The sequence below is a fragment of the Lemur catta genome, chromosome 10, assembly GCF_020740605.2.
Source record: "Lemur catta isolate mLemCat1 chromosome 10, mLemCat1.pri, whole genome shotgun sequence".
NCBI classification, from domain to species: Eukaryota; Metazoa; Chordata; class Mammalia; order Primates; family Lemuridae; genus Lemur; species Lemur catta.
In genome coordinates this window covers 61,736,871-61,755,640 of record NC_059137.1, presented here as the reverse complement: position 1 = coordinate 61,755,640, position 18,770 = coordinate 61,736,871, and the positions used below count along the sequence as shown (strand labels likewise).

Here is an 18,770-nt window from a genome sequence, read left to right as displayed (position 1 = left end):
CAAAAAAATCCCCAAAATTATTGGTTAAAAAAAAGCTTTTTGTAGAATAATTATGTTATTAAGGGTCATAAACAGGATGGTAATCAATGATTTTATCAGTCCCAAAAGAAAAAAAATCAGAAAAATTATTTTTACTGGGAATTCAAGCTTAGGTTTGCTCAAAGTAAAATTAATTTACTTAGTATCACTTTCCACAAACTTCAGAAATAATTTTGGTCTATCATTTCAATCTAAACATTTTATAGATTTATATATTTAAAAAATGAAACTCACATTAGTCTGTATTATCATTTAATTCTGCTGGTGATGATAAAGTTAACTTGAGATTCACAAATGGGACAATGCCTCTTTAAACCTAATTGTATTAGTGACCATTTTTATTTAAGAATTAACTTCCCATCTTACATGTGAAGTACTATGTTTTCTTATATATAATTTTTTTCACTTCTCTTCTTGAATCCTATTTTTAATCCTAATCTTATTTTTAAAAAGCTGAAATTACTACAAATAAAAATAGATTTAATAGGATCCAAAGCTGTCAATATGTAATAACCCACACACACCAAATAATGGAAGTAGACAGAGAAAAAACATTATGAAAAATCATGCCTTTGGTTAGCTATGTATATTTATGAGAAACAGCTTGATTCACTTATAAACCTGAAATAAAAAGCTACATATATTAATATTTTCAGTGTTAAGGTTTACTCTCTTAATCACCTGTTTAAATTATTCTTCAAAGAAATAAAAAATCTTATAAGGAAATATTTAAAATTTAAGATTATAAAAAGATGAAAAATTGTACCTGTGTATTTAATTTAAAAATCTGTATTCTACCTACTCCTCCATCTGGTAATATATCAATTATAATATGATTCGGGTGAGTTTCACTTTTTTAAAGACTACTGATCAACTGATTTGATGAACCTGGTTTTCCTCAGAAGTTGGGGTAGAAATTGTTATCTGGGCCTTTAGACTCCTGGGATATACTGCCACTAATTAAAACAAAAAACAAAGCCACACACTAGCCAATTATCTTTTTGAGTTTAGGACCTGATTTCTAATTTTTAATACTTTTGTCTTTTAACAACAAGTTAGTTTGCATTTTCTAGCAATGAGGTTTTTAAAGTAGTCCAACTGTAACACCAATTCTACATACACATGTGTTTTTAAAATAGTCCTTTAAGTACCACCAATTCTTCATTGATCATCTGTTTTACATGTTATTCAAGCATACTAATTTATTTTCTTGATAGTAATTACCAAGACAGAAGAGTTGATGTCAAATGCAGAGAGAGTTGGGAAAAAAACCTCAAAATTGATTTTCCTCTAGACTTTTTTCTTTCCCTTAGTTTAACACTGATTCACCAATGTGACAAAAAAAAAAAAGTAGTTGAAATTGGGGAACTTTTTTGAGAAAACTCTTGTTGCTTAGAGTATGTATAAGGTATATTAGAATATATATGAGGCAAACTTTCATGTTTTATTTATTTAACATAAAATTCTAAGTTAACATCCATGTCTATTAAATACAATGATAATAGTTCAAATTATTACTTAATTAACTTGCTTCACATTGGTAAAGTTACTCATTTTTAAATGTTTTTCTTTCAATATAATTTCAGAGTCTAGAAAAGTGGCAAGAATTATACAAAATATTCCCAAGTATCCTTTTCTCATATCACTGCATGCTAACATTTTACTACATTGATTTTATCATTTTCTCTCTTTTTTTTAAGGTCCTACATTTATTGATGTTTATACTTAGGGTCTAAATTTAGACAGGGCATAGGAAGTTCAAGGTCTATGTTTTTTAATTTGCTAGTTATTTTGCTCAAATAGCCCTTTATACCCCAGACACTCTTGTTTGCTTCACTAGTTTTGCTTGTGGGATTTTTCAATAATACATTTTGATCGATAGAGCTAAAATTAATCCTTTTTGACATAAAGTATATTATGTTCATTGCCATGGGACTGCCATATTTAATACTGCTATGTCAGGGGGCTTATACCACTTAACAATTTATCCTGTTATAAATTATCAGACTGCTTTATCTCTGGGAATAGAGCTCAAGAGCTCAGGTTTCTAAAGTCAGATGACTTTAGTATGACTCTTGGCTAAAAAAATCATGGCTGAAGGAAGGTATACCAGTTAAACATCAGATTTAAGATTTAGCACTGGGCTACTAGACAGCCAGGACAAAGAGGGTAGCTCTGATTTGCTCTAAATAGGAAGTCTATCTGTTCATAACGGCTGTAAGGAAAATGAGCCATCAGAGCCTTTTCAGAAATGGCTTTGACTGATGTCAACACGTTATGTCTTTGTTTTTTGCTTGTTTGTTTGTATGGGGTATTTTCCAGCAATTAAAAAGCCTGCTAAACAAACTATATTAAGTAAGAGCTGTAATAATTTCAACACAAGTTTTTAAAGAAAATAGAAAGGTATAACATTATGTCTGTTTCTAAAATCAGCCCTGGATGAGAAGAATGGCAACACGATTATTTTTTTGTGGATAGAAAAAAATGTGTAAGTATTCCATGAAATTAACCTTATGATATGTTTAATACAGGTATAGAGCTTCAAGATTTTGATGAATAATTCCTCTGGCTACAAAAGAATCCACAAGAGGAGCTGATTCTGAAACTGTGTTCCATAAATCCCTACAGGTTCCACAAAGGCATGTCAGGAGCAGCTAAGAGGGACAAGAGGAAGTTAGGTGGTCAAGGCCCAAGTCCTTTCCCCTCCACACACACAATGATTCAGTCAGAATATCTCAGTTTTTGTATTACTCTATTTAGTATATTCCTTCAACACACATTGAGCGCTTACTACTTGCCAAGTATTCACTGGTTGCATGAAAGTACCTTTGAAAAAAAGAGTCACTTGCTAAACAGATAATACAAATATGCCCCACTCCCAAAAGAAATGTAACATTAACCCCACACACGTTCATTTTGTAATTACTGCCTTAGAGTATACTTCTCAACTATAAGCACAGGCTGTCAAGGCCAAATGACTATTATCTAAAGCAAGTTCTTTAAATTCCTTTAGCCCCAGTTTCCTCACCCATAAAAGGAGGATAATACCTCCTTGCAGGGGTGTTTTAAGCTTTGGAAATAATAAGCCAGGCATTAAGCACAAAGAATGGCACATAACAGATGCTGAGTAAATGGTATCTTCTGTTATTATAATCTGTTGTTTCAACTGAACTTCTGACAGAATTAGAATGGTGGACAACTTCAAAATGACAGCTACTATTGAAAACTTAAATAGCTTATAATACAGACTGAAATATGATCAGAAGCTCAAGATATGAAGATTTTTGTCCAGGTGTCACCTAACACCTCGCTTCACCTCTCACCACTCACTCTTCCCACGCTCTCCTCCAGCCATATGGACTCTATTTTAACTCCACAAACCCACCCAGTTCTCTCTTGTGCCAGGTCTTCATATACTTACTTTCCTCAAAAAACACTTCCATTTATTCTCCCACTGTTATCTCTATTCCTCAAATCTTAGCTTAAAAGTCACTCTCTTTGGGAAAACGTCCTTGACCAGCTCATACTATAAATAACAATTTTGATTTGGACCTTAAAGTTTCTCTTTCTTTCAGACACTGATGGCAAACAGGCTCAGCTTTATATTGAGATCTATTAGGCCGTGGGTGTATTTTTAGCACAAATAAAGAATTCCTCTGCTTTGCTTTGGCAAGAGGGTAGGTGCTCTGTTTAAATTATGTTTCAAATTGTTAAAATTGAATGTAAAACAAAAGTGCCAGTTATCCTAAAGTTTTCTGTTTTCTACTCATGTAAAAAAAAACTTGATAGGACAGATTGAACTTTGCAAGCCAAAAAAAAAAAAAAGCACTAATGTTGAAATTGATAGTTTGATAGGCAAATTAGATATTAATAGGAAACAAATTATACATCTGTAAGAAGAAAGCTATGGAGTCAACTAAAATAAGTCTATACAAAGTCTTGCGAAATAAGTAATTTGTTGGAGAAGAAAATTACCTGCAATTCAACTCTGGGATGTCCTTTGGAATAGCAGCACTAAAGGAATAGTTTAAGCCTCTTCTAATTAGAAACTCAAATTTGTATCAGGCTACCTAAGATATTAATGTATTATTTCACCTTAATTTACCATACTTGACCCAAAATTATTATATCTCATGAGCCGTATACAATACTAGAGGTATTCCTGATCTTTATTGAGAAAGCTTCTGGTACTTTTTCTAACCATTGTGGTGACTGCACTGGATGCCCACACAGAGTGGAAGACACAAATACCACCCCTGCAAGTCAGACGGAGTTCATGCTGGTTCTGATCTACAGCCTAAGCCTCTGTGACTCAGAATCCAGTTCAGTACAAGGAAGGAGGAACACATATTCTTGCTTAGTAAAGAAAATGAAAGCATATACCCAGAAGAACAAAAGTCATTCTATAACAAAGACACCTGTACCCGAATGTTTATAGCAGCACAATTCACAATCGCAAAGATGTGGAAACAACCCAAGTGCCCATCAATCCACGAATAGATTAGTAAACTGTGGTATATGTACACCATGGAGTATTACTCAGCTATAAGAAATAACAGTGATACGACATCTCTTTGGTTCTCCTGGAGAGAGTTGGAACCCATTATATTAAATGAAGTATCCAAAGAATGGAAAAACAAGCATCACATGTACTCACCAGAAAATTGGTTTCCCTGATCATCACCTAAATGTACATCGGGGAAGGATACCAATTGGATATCAGATTGAGATGGGGGGTGGGGGGAGGGGATGGGTGTATGCCTACATGATGAGTGCGTTGCACACCGTCTGGGGAATGGTCATGCTTGAAGGTGCTGACTTGGGGAGGTGGGGGGTGGGGGGAGGGGATGGAGGTATGACTACATGGTGAGTGCCAGGCGCACTGTCTGGAGAATGGACACGCTTGAGGCTCTGACTCAGGGGGATGGGCGGGACACAGACAATGTATATAACCTGAGCTTTTGTACCCCCATGAAGAGCTGAAATAAAAAAAAAAAAGAAAAAATGAAAGCAGCATTGGTTTTAAGACTAACATACCTACAGAGGATAAGTTACTTGAAAATGATAACAAAAAAAGATGGCCAAAGGCCAAATGTTATGGAAAAGTAGATTAAAAAAAAACCTTAAAATTTTCCAGATTAAAAAAAAACCTTAAAATTTTCCATTAGAAGATCAGAGACAACTACTATTGCTATTACTAATAACAATGACACTGAAAATAATAATTGTAAAAAATACTAAATTTATTATAGGCTTTTTATAACCCAAGTACTATCCTAAATTATTTAATAAATATATTACTTAATATTTTTAGCTGCATATGAGCCAGATATTATCACTATTTTATAGATAAGGAAAACTGTGTCTCAAAACAGTTAATAACAGGCCCAGAGTCATATAGGTAGAAACAGCTCAAGTCAGGAGTTGAACTCATGTCTTTCAACTATAATGCCCACTCTTGACTTCCACAAAATCTGCTTCCCTTGATGAAGTAGCCCTCAAAGAAATAAAAGTGGAGGCTCAGAAGCCATAAAAGAAAAGAGGGATATGATAGTCAACAGTATCAAGTGTCAAAGAAAAATCCAGAAAGAACCTAAAGAACAATGTTGGATTTGGTTTATCCAAAGTATCAATAGTTGTATGAGTAGCATCCAAATTTCATAAGATTAAGAACTGAACAGACAAAAGGGAAATGTAGTAGACAAGTGCAAAAGTCTTTATCAGAAAAATTGGCAGTGAGGAAATACATAAAGAAATAAGTTCACTAAACAGGGAGAGAATGAAATCTTTGGGAAGGGACATATGTGAAGTTACCATAAATGGGTCATCTAACTCAAACTCCTGAAAGAGGTTTTTGTGCAACACTGTTCCATGTCCCTCACTTCATAGGTCTCCTCCTTCCCCCATACATATTGCCTTATTTCTCTTTAACTGTTCCATGCTTTTCTCTACCAGAGATACCCTCTTCCAGTTTGTTGTTCTTGAAAACTTTCACTTTTCCTTTAGCACGCAACTCAAAAGTCACATCTTTGGTGAAGACATTACTGATCTTCACTCCCAAGGATAATATCCATCTTCGTTCTTGAGGTACTCTGCATATCCAATTCCATAACAATATCTATTTTCCTTCAAAAAGCTGGCTTCCTATCATCAGAAACCATTTCAAATTACCTTTGAAACCCCAGCATTTAACATAGTGCCTAGCACATTCCTCTTAACATATGGTATCCAGAACTGATGACAGCAATCTGGCTCCAGATGAGAAAATATTTTAAAAATTGCTTAACAGAGAATCAAAGAATACTACTACTCAACTATTTTAACAGTAAAGCTCTCATTTGTACATTTTCAGTAGAAATGGGCAAATAAAGGGGCTTAATATTGGATTAGCGCAGCAAAATTTATTTCAATGGTAATGCAGCATGGTCCTTTAAAACACCTTGTTTTTTATATTGAATACCAAAATTTAGCAGCTCCGATTCTAAAAATAAATATGCTCCTCAAAAGCTAAAATCGTTGTCTATTTTTTTTTTCAAAAAGACATTCACATGGAATTTATTTTACAATGTAACCCTATCTTTTAGGATGTCTGCCACAGTCTTAATTATGAGAACATTGTCCCCCTCAGGGAACCAAGCCAATGAGAATCAAGTCCCAAATAAGAGTAAACCAGAGAAAAAATGTCTTTGCTTCAGCTGATTATATGAGATAATGGTCTCAAATGAAAAGAATTCTATTCATGTCCATCAAAGCTAGGATTCGCAGAAAGCAAACCTCTTGACCTTGAACAGAAAGGAAAGATAAAGACAAGAATGATGGAGTGCTCTATCTCAGGCATAGCTCCCCAAACTGGCAAACAGACTGATTTCAGATACCAATGATCAAAATTAGATCCAAGGGAATATTTTTTATGCATATAAAGCTCCCCAAACTGGCAAACAGACTGATTTCAGATACCAATGATCAAAATTAGATCCAAGGGAATATTTTTTATGCATACTATAGGCAATCTTTTTCTCTTTAATCACTATTGATTGCTTTCACCAAAATAACTTTCTCATGAGTATACTGCTAATTATCCGAGTTTCTTTCTGGCTGTGATCATATACTACTTAGAACATGGCAAACAGAAGTGAGGCCAGAAATGACCCTGTATTGAAACTGTGGTCTAAAGAATGAGGATTGGAGGAGTATTCATTTTAAACTTAAATTCCTCAAATCTATTTCCTAAAGGTTAAGGCATCATTTTACAGATAACCATAATAAATAGATCTATTGGAGAGGATTCATTTAAAATCTACCCTTTTTGAAGATTGCCCTTCTCCTACAACCTAATTGACAACTCTGGTTGGATTTGTCCCCCAAGGAAAATGTCATTTATCTTTTTGACTACGGGGATAATATGCTCACTTTGCAGGATATACCATAATTTATGTGGAAATGCTAAATATGTGATAGACTGATACCAACTAAAAAGAAACAATATAGCCATGTAGCTCTTCTATTTATTTTGACAACTCAAATTATGAACAAAGTGTCCCTGCCTACCTAGGTGATTTATATAAAAACAAAGGTTCTTTCCTGAATATAATCTTGAAATGAGCTTTTATCAAACAAAAAAAGGTTTCAAATATCCCAGCTACATACCAAAAACCCACCAGAAACATACTCTCTGAATCCCTGGGCAGGAAAAGGTAAAGATGTGTGTGTGTGTGTGTGTGTGTGTGTGTGTGTGTGTGTGTGTGTGTGTGTGTAGTTTATTTTGAACTCAACAGAAGCTCCTCAACTGCAGAGTTCCACTGTACCTGGATGTTATGTTTAGAACAATCAATATAGAGACAATGCACTTGCTCATTTAGAGAAAAAGATTTATGTCCTTCTCCAAGAAAAAGATAAGACTGACAGAGATAGTAGAAAGAAGAAGGACTATAGCTGCAAATATAGTTAAAACTGGGAAACTTTAAAAGGAGAAAATATCTTGCAGTCCTGGTTCAAGATAGTAATTCCTCAATGTTAGCAGTATGCATGGAATACCTGGAGTCCAAGATTAAAACAAGGAACAAAAGTTCTCACTTCTGTCTTGGTTCTGCCTTGAAAAGAACATAATTTGGCTGGCTATGGAATAGTAGCAAGACATTTTCCCTTTTCCTTCTCCTGGATTTTTAATTCAGTTCTAGGGTTAGAAGGCCTCCTAGGTTTAGGCAGAAAATGAAAAATTTGAAGAATAATCTACAAGAAATTCTTTAACAAATCATTCAAGGAACAAAAATAGGGAAATGGATCAGTCCATTTCTAGTCACATTCTATAGAGGCCCATCAGACCAAAAAGTCTCTTTATAGAGATGTAGGATGGATAATATCAAAACTTTAGTTTTTAATCAAAATACTGAACTTGGCTATTTTTATAGATTTTATTGAACTGGGCAAATATGTTTATATTTGGAAGCTAAGACTCTATGACATTTTGTGAAATAATAAAAACTTATTTAGATAGGAAATTTGATATACTTTTACAGGTTGAACATCCCTAATCTGAAAATCCAAATTCCAAAATGCTCCAATCCTAAACTTTTTGATCACTGGCATGACACCACAAGTGGAAAATTTCAGGTCTGACTTCATGTGATGGGCTGCACAAAACTATTAAAAATATTGTATAAGATTATCTTGAGGCTATGTATATAAGGTATATATGAATGACTTTTGGGCTTAGCCAGGGTCCCATTATGTATCTCTCATTATGTATATGTAAATATTCCAAAATCTTTCATTATATATTTGCAAATATTCCAAAAGCCAAAAAAAAATCCAAAATATGAAACCCTTCTGGTCCCAAGCACTTCAGATAAGGAATACTCAGCCTGTATATATTAACAGCAAGACCTTACTATTCTTTGTTCTGAATTCTCCATTCCTGAACCATATTGTCTAAGGAAAGGTGACAAATTGGTATTTGAGGACATATAGAATAAACAAAATACCATAGTAATAATTTTAGAATCAACATTTTATTTGGTACTTTTTACACAGTGAAATTAGAACCCCATGGCTTTGAAGAAACAAAAGTGTATAATATTAGGATCCTGAAATTTTCTGGTTTCTTAACATTCCAATACATATAATATTACATGTCTCAACATAAAAAAATTAGCTATAGACTTTCTCTTTATGTCAAAATGAACAAAGCAAGGTTACAATGAAAAGTTGAATCAATAGAAATAACTACCTTTGACATCAATACCATGATTTCAATATCCATCATGGGTCAGTAATAAATGCTAGAAAGCCTTTAAAGGCATTTTACTACAGATTACAAGCCCAAGATATCATCAGCATGTTAATAATTCAAACATTATAGGCATGTCAAAGCAGTAAGAAATTACTATACATCTAATCTTATCAGTTGTAGCATGGACACTGTTAAAATGCACTGGGGAGCTTCAAATATGATACTGCTCTGGTGAAAAAGAAAAAAATGACTAAGAAAAAAAAATCCTTTCAAATAAGCCTGAAAGGACAACATAACAAGTGTCTCTAGGCAAATATCACACTAACAAACTATGTGAAATAAAACACGTTGTTGACAAAAAGAAATTGAGAGTTCTTACCTTCCTTGCTTGGTGTAAGGGAATGTAAGGTATCACCTGCCTTGAATGTCCCAGAACAAAGAGCTAATTTGAAATGAAAAATACGCCTGTTGGGGTTGAGCCATATGGCATAGTACAATGTTTTCCAAAGTGTGGTCCAGGTGTACATGAAATTAGTTTTTATGAGGAGAAAAATGAAGTGTGTATGTGTGTTTGTGTGTGTGTGTGTGTGTGTGTGTGTGTGTGTGTATAAAATCTTCTATTTATGGCTGGTGATACTGATTTTCCACTTCTGGCAGCAATCTCATTTTTTTGTTTCTAATATATGTATTTAATATAGAAATAATTCTATTTAAGAAACAATCAGACTCCCTCCACCAATCCTATGCAGTAAGGTGACTGGCTTTCCCTAACTTTGGTAAAAAGTTTGGAGGTTTATTCTTTGGTTTAATCTATGCATGGAGGAAGACCATGCACAGGTTATACCATACAAAAACAAGAAAGATTAAATAAATTAGTGCAATAAATACCCAACTCCCTTCCCCCACTCAGCTCCCAGGCAGCCAAGCATTTCACCCACCAGGCAGAAAGTTAAAAAAGTCTTCTTTAATAATATGATCAGCCTAAGAGGAAAAATAAAGATACTGAACATCAGAGGGTTCCTAATTAAAAAGCCTACTTAGTCAGATGACCCTATTTTGAAGTCAACAAGACTCATTCATGCATTCAAATCAGCCTCTTATACCTGCAATTTTAAATATGGATAAATGCCCAAAGATTATCAGACATCTGAGAAAAGCTTTTAACATGAAAGAGACTATAACTAACAAACAGAACAGAACAGTGTACCTTGAAAGAAACAGACTATGTAAAGAGAAGAAAATTTCAACTTAAAAAATTAATATCTTCAGAGAGAAAAAAGAAAACCATGAAATAAAACATGATGTTATAAAAAGGGACATACAAGATATTTTTTGAAAGTGCTTGAAAATAAAAAAATATGACTGCAGAAAGTAAAAGTGAAAGGCTGAAAGACTGAAATTGAAAGTAGAACAGAAAAGTCTAGAAAGTGAAAAGAGAACAGAAGGGAGGTAATCATAAATGAAAAATTGAAGGAATTTTCCCAGAACTGAATAACATGAATGTCCAGATTGAAAAGACCCATTAAGCTTCCAATACAAGTATGAAAATAGGCCCACATCATGGTATATCATCATGAAATTTCAAGAAACTGAGATTTGAAACATTCTATAAACTTTCAGAGAGAAAAAAAAAATCACATAAGCCACATACAAAGGACCAGAATTTAGAATGCTGTTTGACTTGTCCATAGCAATCCTGTGAACTAGAAGAAATATAATTATTAAATTCAGGAAAAGTAAATGAGTTTTATAGGAAAGGAAGGTAATCACTAATTACTACATGGCTAGATTTGAATAGTATTTATATCACTGTAGTGTAAGCACTGAATACTGATCTACTAAAATTAAAATAAAATTTCTAGGTTGACACATATGAAAATACTGTTTTTATAAATAAAAAACTGCATATGGTACAATCTAATATATTAAAAACATAAGGAATGGAAAGGCTGTGTGTGTGTGTGTGTGTGTGTGTGTGTTAGGGATCAAAAGTGGGGCATGCTAATTATAATGCTTAAAACTAAAATATCAAGAAGCAGTAAAATAAGTATGCCATTTTAAAATATATGGAGGTAAATATTAAAATAATAAGTTTGAAGAGGTAAATGGAGTTGCCTCTGAAGAGTGGTTTACAGGAGAAAACGGTAGGTTGAGGACTTTTTTTTTAAATAATAAACCTTGCTGAATTATTTGACTCTTTACACTAATAGTGCATTATTAAGACCTATAGTAAACATTTGATTATATATAAATTCAATAAAAAGAAAACTGTATTTAAAAAAACAAAAAAACAGAAGGAAGGGAGAGAGTAAGAAAAGACAGGGTCCAGGACAGAGGGCCAGATATGTGCTACAGACTTTTTAATGGCTCAAGAGGGCACTTTCTCGTGAAAGTGGGCACTATCTCCACCACACTTTTGTTAGAGATAGGCACTCTCAAGGTCATTCTTCTTCCATAAATGAGATACAAAGCAAACCAGAGCAAATTTAACTGTTGAACATTTCCTTAGAATTGACAGATCGTTGAGTTATCTTTCTAAAGTTAGGTATGAAAATGTTCCAATTGTTCTTTACTTGCCCTTTGGATGACGTAAGTTATCCTTTTCTGAATAATATTCAGAGTCCTGAAATTGGTGATGACAACAATAATACCAGAACCTTTTAAAACACCATTTTAGAGAGATTCATTTGAATGGTAAAAAGGAAAAACAAAGCCAAGAAAAATAAACATAATTAAAAAATTAAAACATATAATTTTTTTTTTGTAGATCAAAACTACATATAGTTCAACCTAATAAACTGGGAACATGAGGGATGGAAAGAATGTGTGTGTATGCATGCTAGAGAGCAGAAAACAGTATGCTAAGATTTAAAAAAAAATGTTAAGCCAGGCAAGGTGTAGTCCCAGCTCCTTGGGAGGCTGAGGAGGATTACTTGAGCCCAGGAGTTTGGGGCCAGCCTGGACAATATAGCAAGAGCCTGTCTTTAAAAAAAAAAAAAAAAAGTTTTAAAAAAAGATTATTTCGGATATCTTTACTTACCCTAATAGTCAAAGACTGTGATTCCAGGACTCATCCCACCCAACCCAATTCTATATCCTGCAAAGAATATAACCTTGAGTCCTTCTGTCCATCATTTATAAAAATCTAACCACTTATTTATAATTGTAGGAGCAACAATTGCTGAAGATTCTCCTTGATACTAAGAAATTACAGGAAAATCTTGAGTCCCAAGATAATGCTATATGACATATGATCTTTCTAACTAGGTTTTTACCACTTTTTGGGAGAAATGACAGGCCAATCCTCATGCAGAACTACTAACTGGCTTGAACAGCATTATCAGTATCTTTCCAAAACAAGCCCACTGCCCTGAGTATGAATAAGACTTGTAGTAAACATCTGATGATGATTTCATTCCCAACTTTTTAAATAGGATGAGTCATATCTCCAGACCTTTAAGATTATTTTATTTTCATTAAACAATATTTATCAGCCACCTAACGCCAAGGCACTTTGTAAATCACCACAAAGGCAAAATCCCTGCCTATAAAGTACAAGCATTCTATCCTTTAAGTACTACTGTGAGCCAATTAAATAAAAATATTATTGCTGACATTCCGTATGAAAGAAAGAGGAAGTTATGATAAATAATGGCTAGAAAAGAGGAGGAGAAATCTTTCTTAAGGTGTTTAAGTCAGAAAAACTCTCTTTAGGAGTCAAGAAAGACTCTTTCAGAATAAGGATTATAGCTTGAATATCTTTGTATCCCTACAGCCTAGCATAGAAAGAACCTAGCACACCCAGGAAATGCTCAAGAACCATTTGCTGAATCAACCTAAGAAATGAACTATGCCTATCTTAGCACCCAATGAGGCAAGAAAGCAAAGTCCAAATAATCTTTGGATACAGCTATGCTGGACAGTCAACACAATGAAAGTAACAGCATCTTCTCTGACAACAGCAGCTCCTTACCTGTTGCTGTACTGGTACTTGCTGTACCACCTGTGTAGGCACTGCTGCTTGACTAGCCACAGATGTTTGTAAAGTCACTGTCGAACCTGTGTCCGACCCAGTCTCTGATGTCTGCATGATGGTCTCTGAAATATATTAAAATAGAAATAAAGTTTAAAATATTCTCATCACTAGCTTCATTACATTTGTTCTTAATAATCAATACTGTGACTAACTTTCAAACTGTCATAATACCTCTTAACCCAAGATACTGCCATGATAGTCCATACATGTGTAGAGTCATTTTGACCACTTTTAAATAAATACAGAAAAATACTAATAAACATTTTTTTAAAAATCTCCATTAGTACCTCTTATCCTGAGACTATCAAGGTTAAGTTTCATTGAAAGTTACTTTCCTTAGATCTCATCTGTTATCAATTGTTTCAATCCCTTTATAAACTATAGTTCAAAATTACATCACTATACTCTTAATTCTCAGAACAGAAACTCTAATTGGATGTAAATATGCCATGAACTCTAGTTTCCAGACACTTTTATGTGTCTAGAATGTAGGTTGTCAGGATGTCACTGGAGTACAATTTAGAGTAAGTCCTTTCTACAGTAAGTCCTTTCCAACTTCAAAATTTACTATTTGGTGATCTTAAAAAAAAATTACTGCATATCCAAACACCAACTGATATACCCTAAACTTAGCAAAAGGATCTAGTTCACTAATTTTCTCTGCCTGGGTATAATATGGTACTAGTCTTACACAAAGATAGCCAAAAATCAATAATGTTTAATATTTTTGAAAGATTGGGTGGACTATAATCATGTAAATAAGACTTCCATACAAAGGCATGAACTACATATTCATGTACACAATTTTCTCCCATTCACAATTCAACATGACACATTTTTCAGTTCTTACATGCCTGACCTGCCAAACCAGGATTACATTTTGCAGCATTTACTGTAACAAGTATCCTTTCTCAGGCTTCCTGGCCTTGACATCCCCTTTTGCTACTTATACATTCCATAAAATAAATATGAATGTATTTTCTATTGAGCAGGGACCAGATTTCTAATTTTTTTCCTGGCAAGGGGAGAATAGTATTTAATTGGTAGCCTAAGAAAAATACTGCATTATGGGTTAAGTCTATGAAGAAGAGTATGGCAAACATTAATTTTCCCTAAGAAAATTCTGAGAGTATTCTGTTCTTCCAAGGAGAAAATTAACCCCTCAGTATCTTTTGTCACAGTATGACCTCTTCTAATCTGTCCCCCAAGCCTTCTATCATCTCATTCAATTTTATAAAGGGACCTCTGAAGACATCAAATCTACTCTTCTTATTTTATAAATGAGGAATAAAGCCCCCAATGGTTAAGAGACTTGTTCAAGGTGACAGGAGTAGACCTGGGACCCAGCCTTCTAACTTTGAATCTGCATTTAATTTTCCTTCTAGACTTTGATGTTGGCATCTCTTTAGGTGACTGAGCATTTTCTTATCCTTTTGTTAGTCAAAACAATAAACATTAGTACATGCAAAATGTATAGCAGTAACAGCTAGCACTGATTATTTTAGCATATAGTAAGGACTCTTCTAAATGCTTCATTTGTTAATTCATTAATAAATTAACCCATGTAACAACCAAATACATTTGGGATGATTATAATCTCCATCTACAGATGAGTAACCTTAGGCACCCAGAGTGAAAGTGGCTAAGGATTCACAAAATAAAAGGAAAGTGATGGAGTGTGTGGCTAACTGTAGCTAATATCCCATTTATATGGGTCAGCTAATACTTAGCTCCAAGATATCATGGATATGTGGGAAGGCCAATCTGAAGATAGAAGTTCCTTCCATTTTCCAAAAGAAGCTGAAAATCCAGATTTTTATGTGAAATCTCACAAATGGTGACTCACTTTTTTAAATGTAGTATTTATCTACACAAACACACACCTCCCTTTTGACTAGCATTAAGACCATGGATATGACCCAAAATGTTTGAGAAAGACAGTATTCACTACACAAAACTATTGCCTAATTAAGATTACTGGAAGACCAATGGTTCTCAAAATTTGGGAGGGAATACACAACAAATTAAGAATGCAATCTCTTTCTTCCACTACGGAGAGGGGGAAAACACTCTGCTAAAAAAAGAAAGCAAAAGCCAGGGTCCTTTATTATATATATATACTTATATACTATTGATGTCATTTGTGCTATATACAGGAGGAGCTATTAGTAAAAGTGAGGCAACGCTTGTCTGCAAGGAATGAAGAACTAACCAGATGTTAGATATCATCTTCAGGGAGGTTTTCTCAGCCTCTCTTGCCCACTCTAAGATGGCTGGTGGTCTTTGTCAGTTTAGCGTATAGATGAGAAGGATAAGGTTGCCAGTTATGGTTTCTCCTTTGAGCTGCTGAATCAAAGGTAGATGAGTTTCTTACAGTGAAGTTGCTCACACTAAAACTCCCTCCTATTTCCCCCAGAGCTGGCTGGGAACTTTACTGAGGCTTACTCATGTGCCGATATATTGTATTGCAGACCAGTCTGCACACTCCTTTTCGGCACATGACCCATACTTTGACAACTGGTTTAGATCAAACACGTGCGAACATGTAAAGAAAGAAGTTCTCTTTAAAAATTAAACCTACCTTTAAAATAATTCTTAACAACTCCCAATAAACTACCTGAGAGAGTTTATCAGAAGATAAAAGCCAGAGATTTAGAAATTACTCTCTCATGGACTGTAGTAGACCCCACAGACAGGTCTTGTTTGGCTCAGAGTGATGACAAAATTCTTACTGCCAATGTTTAAAGAACAGAAAATTGTGCATTAAAAAACAAAATTTCAGATTTCAGATTTTTCTTGAAAAATCTGAAAATTTGAGAAAAGTAAGCCCATACTGTATGTTTTATAGGCAAACTATGTAAGTGGCTACACTTATTCACTTGTCTGGCATCTATAAGTATCTGATTTTGTGAATCCTTTTGAGGGTAACCATAAACCTATTCCTACAAATATAGATTGAAAGTGGAAAATTGCTTTTGGGGTTTAAAACAATATTGATGACATTTATACTGATTCACCTATTTTATACACAAGACTAATAATAATTTATACCCGAGCTTAGACCATTTTAGTAATAGAAATGTGTAATTAGATAATTGGAACTATGATTTTCCTCATTTTACAGATGAGTCAACTAAGGCCCAGAGATGTTAACTCACTTACCCAAGGTCATACAGCTAGGAAATAGGAAAGGAAAATTTGGACATCACACTGAAGCCTGATCACTAAACTACCAGACCATGCTGGAAGTCTTGAGTTTCACAGTAGACAACGCACAGAGAGAAGATAGTTAAGAAAAGCAAACTGGTGAAGTTTTAGAATGAGGGGGAACAAAAGAAAAAAAAATGTCAACTACAAAACAGGAGGAATCTTTATAGAATAGAGCAGGGGAAATAGGTAGGAAATAATAGCTTGCAAAATTCATAGCTAGAAAGTCATGGACAATTTTCTACCCAGCCTCTGGCTCTATCTACATATCACATCAAAACTGGCACATAAAGCCCAATCCCACACAACCAAGTATCAGACCAAGTATTAACCAAGTCCCAGAGTATCTTCTGTTTATTCCCAATTACTGTTCATTGGCCAGATCCACTTGGCTCCTGCATTATAGGGTCATGCCCATTGATAAGAATTTAGCCCCTCCATTTTGTCTCCATGTTTCCTTCATAGACACAATTTCATTCTCCACTGATTTCACTATCTTCTTCAGCTTTGAGAAAGAGTCTCTCTTTGCCAAGCCTTATGACTTGACAGCATCTCAATCACATCCCTTCCAGAGTCTGGTCCAAAAGGTCATAATTATGGTTGGGTCTCTTAATTAGTCTTTTGCTGGTGCTGGTACTATGCTAAGTTCTTCAAATACATTTTCTATTTTAATCTTCAAAAGAACCCCTTGATGGAAGTGTTATTATCCCCACTTAAGAGATGAGGAAAGTGAGGCACAAATGGATTAAATATTAATAACTTGTCAAAAGCCAAACAGGTAGTAAGGGGAAGATGCTGAATTCAATCCGTCTGACTCAAAAGCCCATGATGTCAACCACTACATATTAATATATTGCTTTATAACATGATGATAGGGCTTCCAAATGAAAACCTGGAAACCTTTGGCCTGAACAGCAGTCTTTGGGGTTCTCAACCCACAGTATTTAATATATATTTCTAATAGCAATGGACAGACATCCCATCTCTAACATCGAAGTACATTCAGAAGTATTCCCTCTCTTTCTTGAGGCCATGATAAAATCCAAATAATAAGCATTTTTCCGGAGGCATTTTAACTGATTAATTCTGAAGACCTGATTTAACAGCAGATCAATTAGAATGTTAAAGCATGTTTGAGGAGTATAACCATCCTGCCAAATTTTGCTAAACAGATAATTTAAACCCACTGACACATTCATGGTATTCTGGTAGCTTTCCAACTTTTCTGCAAAGTAAGGATTCATCACATGAGAGAAGTGTCTTAGCATGCTCCATTTTAGGTTTTGTTTTACTCCCAGCATAATAGTTTATGAGCACATTTGAGGTGTTCCCATTCACCCAGCAGTGGTTTCTGGTGTTTTGTTTATGTTTGGGAGTAATTTGGTTAGTTTACTTCCTTCACAGCCTCCTTTCAAGTGATATTTGTTTATCAGTCACAAATGCAGTCACATTAATCCATTTTGATAAGCTAAATAAACCCCTGCAGTTTGTCAATGATGTAGCCCATATGTAAATGAGCTGTATATTCTTATAGGAGAGACATGCACAATTTCAGTCTAGTCATCCTTGCCTAATGTGGCTGTCAGGTGTGTCATGAGCAACAGATGCTTGTTTGACAAAGGACCTTTTTATTCTGGCTAATTAAGCAGTTGGACACACCCGCCTGTTAACGGTTCTGCATTGTACAGCCAGCTTTGGCTGAATCATGCAAATCTACAGCTAAATAGGCCACATTTTGAAAGAAGGCTAATTAACCCCTAGGAGAAGGAAAAGAATATTGCAAAAACCAGCTGCTGAATGCAACAAGATTAGCATTTCTTCAACCTGATGGGCAAAACCTAGGCAAAGCAAATGTGTTTGGAACAAACATGCCTTATTGCAAGTTTTAAGGCATTCAAATGTTCTTTGTGGCACTTCCTGAAGATTATTTAATACACTCAAATTCACAGTTGGATTCCTTTTATCACACACAATGTACATGCCAGATTAAATGGTTTAATAGTCTGACCTAATCAATTACTTATCAAACACAACTGTATAACTGGGCTAGCTTAAAAATAGATAGTATCCATCTAATTTTTATTGAGGTCTTTCATCCTGAAATAATTTGCTCCCCCCAAAAGCAAAGCCTGCAAAGTTTGGTTCCACTACACTTACTGTATTGTTTTTTATACTAAAAATGTAACAGGTTTTAATTCAATGTAGAAAATAAAAACTTGTAATTTAATTTTCAAGTGTAAGAGAATTTCTGTCATTTTT

At 34.4% G+C, this 18,770-nt stretch overlaps 1 protein-coding gene across 7 annotated transcripts in view; it reads right to left on the bottom strand.

Moving 5' to 3' along the window:
- RFX3 (regulatory factor X3) overlaps positions 1–18,770 on the bottom strand; it is a 293,748-nt gene that overhangs the window by 155,008 nt on the left and 119,970 nt on the right. For all 7 annotated transcript variants that reach the window (XR_006737905.1, XM_045563482.1, XM_045563483.1 and 4 more), the window contains one exon: positions 13,242–13,366. Coding sequence is in view for 6 of the 7 variants with exons in the window: in XM_045563478.1 (XP_045419434.1) it covers positions 13,242–13,366 (125 nt within the window). In the remaining variant the exon portion in view is untranslated. The remainder of the gene's footprint in view (positions 1–13,241; positions 13,367–18,770) is intronic.